Source organism: Medicago sativa, chromosome 1 (assembly GCF_051527215.1).
Source record: "Medicago sativa cultivar Bolivia chromosome 1, Bolivia_mono, whole genome shotgun sequence".
Lineage (NCBI taxonomy): Eukaryota > Viridiplantae > Streptophyta > Magnoliopsida > Fabales > Fabaceae > Medicago > Medicago sativa.
Genome location: NC_140749.1, coordinates 4538180 through 4547449, shown reverse-complemented (window position 1 = coordinate 4547449; position 9270 = coordinate 4538180). Strand labels below are relative to the sequence as shown.

Here is a 9270-nt window from a genome sequence, read left to right as displayed (position 1 = left end):
TGAAATAATATTTTTTTTTACTTTACTTACTTTTTAAACTCTAAATATTTTATCTCTTCCTCTAAGAACCGGAGGGTGAACACAAAAAACAAAACTTTGATTGAAGAAGAAAATATGACAACGACCACAATCTATCACTTCCTTCGAAATTTCTTTATCACCATTTGCCGAAAGAGATTTAACAACACTTTATCAACCATTTATTATTGTAAAAACAAACATTTTATTAACATTTTGTTTTTTTAGCTAAAAAATAAGTAATTAGTAAATTATAACTCTTTATAATTCGTTCTGGTAGTTGTAAGTGTATTTTATGAAGTACATTTTATATATGTAGTAGTTATTGCGATTTTTTTTCTTATTCGTTAAATTTACTATTAGTTTTGAAAAACTATTTTATTTATATTTATATGTGGCCACCTCATAAAAAAATTGTTAGTTTCGTCATTAAAAAGGGACGTGTGATAAGTGTACCGCATTAGAAATGATATGAAGAAATATTTATAAGTAGAAGAAGTCATCACATTATCCGCTATAAAGGAAATTTTTTTATTTGTGCCCTACTTTTTGCCAAAAAATCCAAAACTACCCTACTTTTTTAGAAAATTGCAGAAATACCCTACTTTTTCTGACTTTATGGTACCACTCCACTTGGAGTTGCGGGGTACCCTAAAAAGTGACAAAATTTTTGTCCTTATTGTACCCCTCTACTCCAAGTTGAGGGGTATTTTCCTATTTTTTTTTTCGAATTTTTTTACTACCACTCAACCTGGACTTGCGTTGTATATATGGCCTTTTTTTAAAAAAAAATTAAATACCCCTCTACTTGGAGTAGAGTGGTATAATAAGGACAAAAAATTTTGAAACATAGTTTTACGTTAAAGCATGCATAAAAAGAAAATACTTCATCCGTCCCATATTAGATGACCTAGTTGACTCTGACACACGTACCAATGCATATATTTTATCTTTGATATCTTCAATTCTCTGTTAAAAAAAAATTATGAAAATTTAATATTTTAAAAATATTCATCGAGACGAATCCATCAATATCTTACATAATATTATCTATCTTTGTGAATTAGTAGAAGAATATGGTCAAAGTGTGTTAAGTCAATATTGTTTTTTGTCAAATAGGTCATCTATTGAGGGACGGAGGGAGTAATAATTATTATAAATGTTAAAAAAACTAATTAAAATTATATAACAAATAAAATACCATAAAATCTACAATTATTATAAAACATGTATTATTTCATCTACTATAAATACTTCCTTTCATTTTTCAATTTATCACACCATTTCAACTTATATTAATAATGTTAATTTAGGCATTAATAAAAAAGTAATTATAATAATAATCATAATATTTATAAAATAAATAACATACGAAATACAATAAATATGAAATAAAGATTAGATTTCTACTGATGTCTAATATTAATGCAATCTTTGCAGGAATGACCAGGCATCCTACAAACGCCGCATCTTCTCTCAGTTTCCACATCGTCCATCTCGGTCCTAATGCGAGTAATTGGTGGACGACCTTTCTTTGCCCTACGCATGGATTCGTCTCGATGAATATTTTTAAAATATTAAATTTTCATAATTTTTTTTAGCAGAGAATTGAAGATATCAAAGATAAAATATATGCATTGGTACGTGTGTCGGAGTCAACTAGGTCATCTAATATGGGACGGAGGGAGTATTTTCTTTTTATGCATGCTTTAACGTAAAACTATGCTTCAAAAATTTTTTGTCCTTATTATACCACTCTACTCCAAGTAGAGTGGTATTTAAAATTTTTTAAAAAAAGGTCATATATACAACGCAAGTCCAGGTAGAGTGGTAGTAAAAAAATTCGAAAAAAAATAGGAAAGTACCCCTCAACTCCAAGTAGAGGGGTACAATAAGGACAAAAATTTTGTCACTTTTTAGGGTACCCCGCAACTCCAAGTGGAGTGGTACCAGAAAGTCAGAAAAAGTAGGGTATTTCTGCAATTTTTCGAAAAAGTATGGTAGTTTTGGATTTTTTGGCAAAAAGTAGGGCACAAATAAAAAAAAATTCGCTATAAAGCATGCGGTTATGTCTTGCCATAGAGAATCTATACCTAAAAATTAAGTCAAAGAGCTTAAACATATAATATATCAATTGATATATATAAATAAAATGTCATAAGCATCGTAAAGTATACTTTATTTAATAAGTTAATATGTAGCTATGTCAACGAATTGCTCATATCCCACACGGGCTGAGCTTAAATTCTACTACTATTGATATTAGGATATTCTCTTTGAAACTCTTTTATATTAAAACTCATATATTAGATTATAATTAATTTGAGAAAGTCTCCTATTTTTATATCAAAACTTTATAATTAAAGAGCTTGTAAAAAAATAAAAATGAAAATCAAGTTTTTCATTGATTTCTCTCAATGTTTTTTCTTTGGATGTGGTGGTGGACAGTATTTCCGGATGCTAGTTTTTTTTTTTCTTTCTAAGTGGTAAACACATGAAACTTACACACATAACTGCCACATTCTAAATACGAATCCGAATGTCTCTGTGAGCATAGCTCAGTTGGTAGAGACATAGATTATTATATGCAAGGGTTGGGGTTCGAACCCCGGACACCCCACTAATTCACATTGAAAAAGATGAATTTCAGCCATTAAACTACTTGACCCAAAAAAATAAAATACGAATATAAATAAACGTGGTTCAATTTAAAAATATTGATATTACCAATTGAGCTACGCTTTACATATTTTTTTTTTAAAAAAAAAATCATGTCAAATTATGTAGAGTACGGTGTGTAGGTGTCAAATTATGTCAAGCTTATAGATATACAGTATATATGTAAATTTAAATAGACTTTCACAATTTCAACTTAAAAAAATAAAATACGAATATAAATAAACGTGTTCAATTTAAAAATATTGATATTACCAATTGAGCTACGCTTTACATATTTTTTTTTTAAAAAAAAAAATCATGTCAAATTATGTAGAGTACGGTGTATAGGTGTCAAATTATGTCAAGCTTATAGATATACAGTATATATGTAAATGTAAATAGACTTTCACAATTTCAACTTAAAAACTTGACTAATATTAAATTGTTTCTGTTTAATTTTTTCCCTCCACTTTAACATTTAAATTGCCTAAAGTGAAGGCAACACTATATGTTTTATGTTACTTTACTTCTATAGCATTTCTTCATTGCTTTAGATTCCACGGGCGTCTTGTGCCTTTCCATTCCCATGTACTTTCTCCTGTCAAATTTTGTTTGATTCTCGTGTTGCATGTATTTACAGGTGTAAAACACAAAAATACATAAAAGATCCCATCAATGTAAGTGCCTTGTGAAAAATCTTTCAAAAACAAGAATATGACAACAAAACAAATAAAATAAGAGTTTGATTTTGAAATATTTTTGGTGTAAAAAGTTTATACTATCGACATATCATAATTCATAATTATTAATGTGTAATTTTAAAAATAATAATAATTAAAGTTAAATGGTTTTTATGATTTGATGATTATCATTGATCGTTAATGTAAAAAATATTTACATCAACGTTATATATAAATAAATTAAAACAATAAAAGGATAAAAATTTCGTTAAAAAGAATCTTTTTTTTTTTACTTTTAAAGAATTGAATACATCACTTCCAACACAATTTTCGGCTTTTGGACATCAAATTTTATTTTAGGTCCCAACAACACAAACTTAACGTGAAAATGGTGAAACTACAAAACTAAACTTATGTCAAAATGTGAAAATTCACTGTGATTCCATAAAGTCGGTGCATGCTAAACCAAAAGATTGTTGTATTGAAGTCCATAGCATGGTTCATTTATATCTCTACACTATAATTTTTAACATTTGGCATTTAATATCTAGCTGCTACAACTAACTGATTCTTCATTTATATTTTTCGTTGTGCGCAGACTGAGAATCAAACTCGTACTAATAATAATGCAAATGGACCACTAGAATTATTCAATGCATAGGAATCACATTATTGCAACTTGATAGGCTATAGGCATGCATGATAAAACAAATTTTTCAAATAGGAAATGAAATCAAAAATATCTAGAAAGAAACAAATTGGATTGAAAAAAGACTTTGAAAGGGTCCCAAAATAAATAGCCAAATTCGATCGTTCAAAGCATGGGGTAGCAAGCAAGGTCCGGGGGGTGCAGAAATGGCAGAAGACTGACTGTAAGAGCACGTGGGGGGTGACTGGGGACATTACATTACGTTGTTAAATTCAAAGGTGAAAAGCTGAACAACACAAGTAGTAGGGTCTGGTGTTGCTGCAACCAACGACAATAATTCCCAAACAATTAAGGAAAATTCTACTCATCCTTAATATGGCAACATGAGTTCAAATCTACAGTTGGTTTTGTGTTTTGAAAATATATTTAACGATAATTCATATTTATACTTTCCAAAAGTAGCATCAATTAAGGTGAAATGATAATTTGACACATAATTTGATATTAAAGTTCGACAATAAGTGTTACATCTGTTTTTTTTAACCAATATAAGTGTTACATCTTGTTAATCATTCACTCAACATAATTAACCACAAATTTGAATGCATTAACCACGATTTTCAAATATATATTTGAAATCAAATTGTGGTTAATGAATATCATATATATTTAAACTTCAAAAATTCATGTATTAAACACAATTTATTAAAATTATGGTTAAACATACACATGGAAGAGTTATATTACATTAGAGAGTAATATCTTCTAGTTGAGATGTTCTTCTTGTGCGATGTTGCTATTAATGATATATTGTTAAAAAAAATAAAGATGATTGATGAATTACAACATTTCATTATACTTAGTAGTAATCTGTTAAACATAATTAATTAACCACCTTTAAGTTGTGATAATTCTCTAAATTGTTCTTGAACTTTGATAATAAAAAAAAATGTGCTTTAAAAAAACAAAGCTCTAATAGGGTACTTTGACCATAGAACTAGATAGCATGAAGCCAAAATCACTGAGGCTGCAGCCACCAAGGAGCAGACCAACCCACACATTATTGTTGCTTATTTTCAATTTTTATATACACCTCTTCCCTCTAATCACATCCGGTTTTTAAAGGTTATGGTCTCTGGTCAAATGTGGTGTGAGATCTCTACAAAAATAAATTGCTTCAATAAGGAAGTTAAGAATCTAAAAATCAGGTTTTATCACTAGAATGATCCTATGTGGGACAGATAGATTTACAAAAAGAAATTAATTATCAAAGATTAATGTTCTTTGGTGAACTGTTAGGTCAAATGTGACTCGATTAAGTGTAGGAATAAAATAGTAATGTTCTTTGGTGAACTACTTAGGTCAAATGTGATTGGATTAAGTGTAAGAATCAAAGAGTAATGTTGGGGTCAAATGTGATTGGATAAATGGGAGGTCTTTAACGGGGAGTGGTCATTGTTAAGTAAGGACCCCCCCATTGGAAATGTTCTAAGGAGCTCTTAATTACTCTCGTTTGTGAAACATATATAGATAAAATGCTGGGAGGATTAACCCTTAAGTGATCATGGATGTTGTATGAGCAAAGGTTGATTTGGCCAAGCATCTTTGTTTCACCATTTTCATACAACTGAGCACTTTTGGGAAAATACTTGGGTGACATAATGTCACCGTGACATTAAATCTGGGCCACACAAATGTACTCATGGATGTGTTGTGTGGCCCAGATGCAAATGACAATGTGTGTTGTGTGGCCCAGATTTAATGTCACGGTGACATTATGTCACCCAAGTGTTGTCCGCACTTTTGGCATGCAAACTTTACTATGATTTCTTTGTATTATTTTGCTACGTCTGAATGAGAAATTATTAGAGAATAAGTACATTTCTTTACAACACGCTATTTGTAGATCCAACATTTTTTCATGATGACCAAAAGCAACTGCAACAAACCATGGAACCAGATTTCAAACCATGAAAGTATCTCTGCATGATTTGTTTTGCACAAGTACCTCTGAATGATGATTGTTGCTTTTAGTAGTTTGAGTTTGTTTTGTTTCTGAAAATAGTAAGTAAATAAATTATGTTCTATTAATTTAATTTAGCATGGATCATAATTTTATTAACCAAGATTTTAGTACTATGAGTTGTTTCTTTTGAAGGTATTTGTTTGGAGGAAAAAACATTAATTTAATTATAAAAATGGTTATAATTTTCCAACCAACTAGATGCATTGACTTACCTAAACTAAAATCATCAAACCCTTCAGATTGCATATCTAATCTCAATTATACTGTATAACTGTCATGTGATTCATGTTCCTGTTTGGCAAGGAAAACCAAGATCCAAGTAAGATTAATTAGCTAAGAAAATACTCAATTTTGTTGCAGAGACATTGAATTTCAACTTTCATACACACAAGAAGACATATACAAAGTTAAAAGTATATAGATTACAAAAACTAGTCTAATCATCAAATATGACAGACCGAAAATAGAAAGAACAGTGAGATAAAACCGATCCTGAGAGATAAATAAAAGAGACTTCCACTCTACTACAACAATTGGAGGATACAAAATACAAATCTTTTTCGTGTTAGAACCATATTGATTTCGATTTTGATATCCTACTAATCAGAACCATCGGGGAAACTGTCGAGCGCATCTTGTTTCCCGTTGACATAGAACTCAACTACAGCTTTCATCCTTGCAAGTTTATCAGGATGATAGTTAACATGTACAATCACAGGCTTCAACTTTTTGAGCTTAGCATCTTTTCTCACAGTCTTAAACAGAACCTTACTGTTCATAAAAAGGTACATATCCATTGTTCTCTTTGCAGCATGAAGTCCATCATAACCAGGATGTGAAGGGTAAAAGAGTTCTTCATTAAAAACTGCTTGATCCCATGCTTTCTCTTTAGAAAGCCGATCGGCAACGCGATCTAAAAGCTCAATTGAAGGAATTGTTGGTCTTATGTAAAAAAAGCCAGAGTTATATACCCATATTCTCATGGTATGAGCATATCTAGCCCAACCCATTTTAGGTTCATCAAAGACATCGTTAAATCCATAAGCTGTATGATTGCTATGACCATCTGACATTGACTCCACATCTGAATCCCTATAAATATAATCAAAGGGGTTCTGCAAATACACAATATCGACATCCGAGAGGAGAACGCTGTAACCTAGTTGCAGAAACTCTCTCAAAATGCGAAATTTCAATCCAGAGACAGCATGATTCCCACCCGACTTGGCAATTGAATCAACACCTTGATCCGGGTCTCTTCTATAGACAGGAACATCATTTGACTTACAAAACTCTTCAATTCTGTCATCTAATGCAACAACCAAATAATTAGATATGCCAACTTTCTTGATATTGGTGAACCATACCTGTAACATCTCCAACACATTAGTGTTAGCCAGAACAACAACGACCTCTTTATAAATAGCAATTTCCGCCAAGAGTTTTGCCAATCTAGGGTTCACCGATTCATCGGGAATAACAGAAGGATTTGTTCTGAGAGCCTTGACAGTGCCAAAAGGACCAGCCTTGTGTTTCTCACCAAGCACAACAAACTGTTCCGTAGCATGACCCTTTCCTTGCTCCGCCAAACGCAGCTTCTCCATTAGACCTTTCACCTGCTTCTTCAGCTCAGAATTCTTCTCTTTAGCTGATTGAATATTCAATTTCAACGCATTAACTTGTTCTGGCGATTCACACTCTGTCGAAACCATCTAACGACACAACATAACAAAATTAAAAAAAATACTGAACAAACTCTTTCAGAATTTAGCTCTTCTAGATGAGCAATTCATTCTAGAGTGTAAATAAGTAATCTCGATAAAAATAACAAAGAGTTGTGCTAACTTGTGCCCTAAGGGCACATGTTAAGGATATCAAAAGTGGAAATTTTGCATTGAAATAAACAATATTTTGATTTTCAAAAAGTTGAATGCACGACTTTTAAGACAAATATCCTATATTGAGTTCCTTAATCCATGTTATTAAGATGTGGTAAGGGCACGTGTTAGCATTTGCCTAAGTATATAAGTAGTCCCTAAAGTATATAAAATCCATTAATATAATCCACATTATTAAGATGTCAGGGACTAACGTGACAAATTTTCACATACATTAGGGACTACTTATAATATTTATATACTTTAGGAACTAAGAGAGAGTGATACTTCAGAACTAAATTGATGGTTTATTCCGATGCATTATATGATTTGCTATACAAGTTAGCACAACCATTGTGATTAGTTCAGAACTAGTGGTTTTTATTTCGATGCATATATGATTCGCTATACATGTTGATGTAACGTAAATCATTGATGATATTTTCTCATGAACAATTGAGATTACTTACTTTACCCATAAATTGAATGGCTAACTTCAGAGTAGAAAGCTTAAAATTTTGAACAAAAATAGACGAAACCTAATGATGTTATAGCAGTTACCAAGTTTTGTAAATATTAGACCATATTTTGATAAACAAGTTATATGTATGTAGCTTATAGCACAAGCTGCTTTCATATAAGCTATAAGATGTTTTCACAAGCTATCTTGAAGAACATAAGAAAATAAGCTGAAAACAGCTTATGAAGATCATCACGAGCTGTTTTCATAAATTCTCTCAAACCGTCGCACAAAACACATGTCAGTAGATGATAAGCTGAAATAAGTCAATTCAAACATACCCTTAAGTAGAAAGGAGCTAAAACTAGATAAACATTTTGATATTCCTTCCTAAGCTGAAAACAGACACTTTATAAACAATGTCATAATAAGTTCTCCCAAATCGTCTCAAAAAACTTACATGAAATAAATTGTTTCAAACAAACTCTTGAAGCAAGCAGATATAGAAACCAACCAACCTTGTGACTGAGAATGGTCTGAGTTGATGCGGTGGAAATGAAGAAACCGTGTGGTGAAAAGAAAGCGAAGATGCAACCAAGAAGAACGCCGATGAAAACGGCAACGGCGATCCGAGATGCGGTGATTGAATGGTTTTTGTCTCTGGTAAGCAACGCATCTCTGCGACCTGCCATTGCTGTTTATCAAATTTCGATCGGAAAACCTTAAAGTCAACTCAAACAACAACAACAACACAACCACTGGAGTCGTTGTTTCTCAGAGTCGTGTTCAACTGGATGGAGGAACAACTAACAATCAACACATTATTAGTTTCTTTTTTTTTTTATTTTATTTTACTCTAACATCATTGATTGTTTTTGTTTTTACCACATTTATGTCTGTCT

General features: G+C 31.4%; 1 protein-coding gene across 1 annotated transcript; it reads right to left on the bottom strand.

The window, feature by feature from the left end:
- Positions 1 to 6380: 6380 nt before the first annotated feature.
- Positions 6381 to 9183, bottom strand: LOC146951905 (arabinosyltransferase RRA3-like). The gene is made up of 2 exons (XM_085756322.1): positions 8887 to 9183; positions 6381 to 7743 (listed from the first exon to the last, which is right to left on the bottom strand). Exons 1-2 carry the CDS (start codon positions 9058 to 9060, stop codon positions 6631 to 6633), a joined length of 1287 nt encoding a protein of 428 aa, XP_085612448.1. The 5' UTR covers positions 9061 to 9183; the 3' UTR covers positions 6381 to 6630.
- Positions 9184 to 9270: the final 87 nt, after the last annotated feature.

What these genes read in the sequence shown, in the direction of transcription:
- LOC146951905 (XM_085756322.1), bottom strand. Translation starts at nt 9,060, where the DNA reads ATGGCAGGTCGCAGAGATGCGTTGCTTACCAGAGACAAAAACCATTCA. An exon ending in AGACCATTCTCAGTCACAAG is followed by an intron (nt 7,744 to 8,886) that starts GTTGGTTGGTTT and finishes TTGTGTCGTTAG; the next exon opens with ATGGTTTCGACAGAGTGTGA.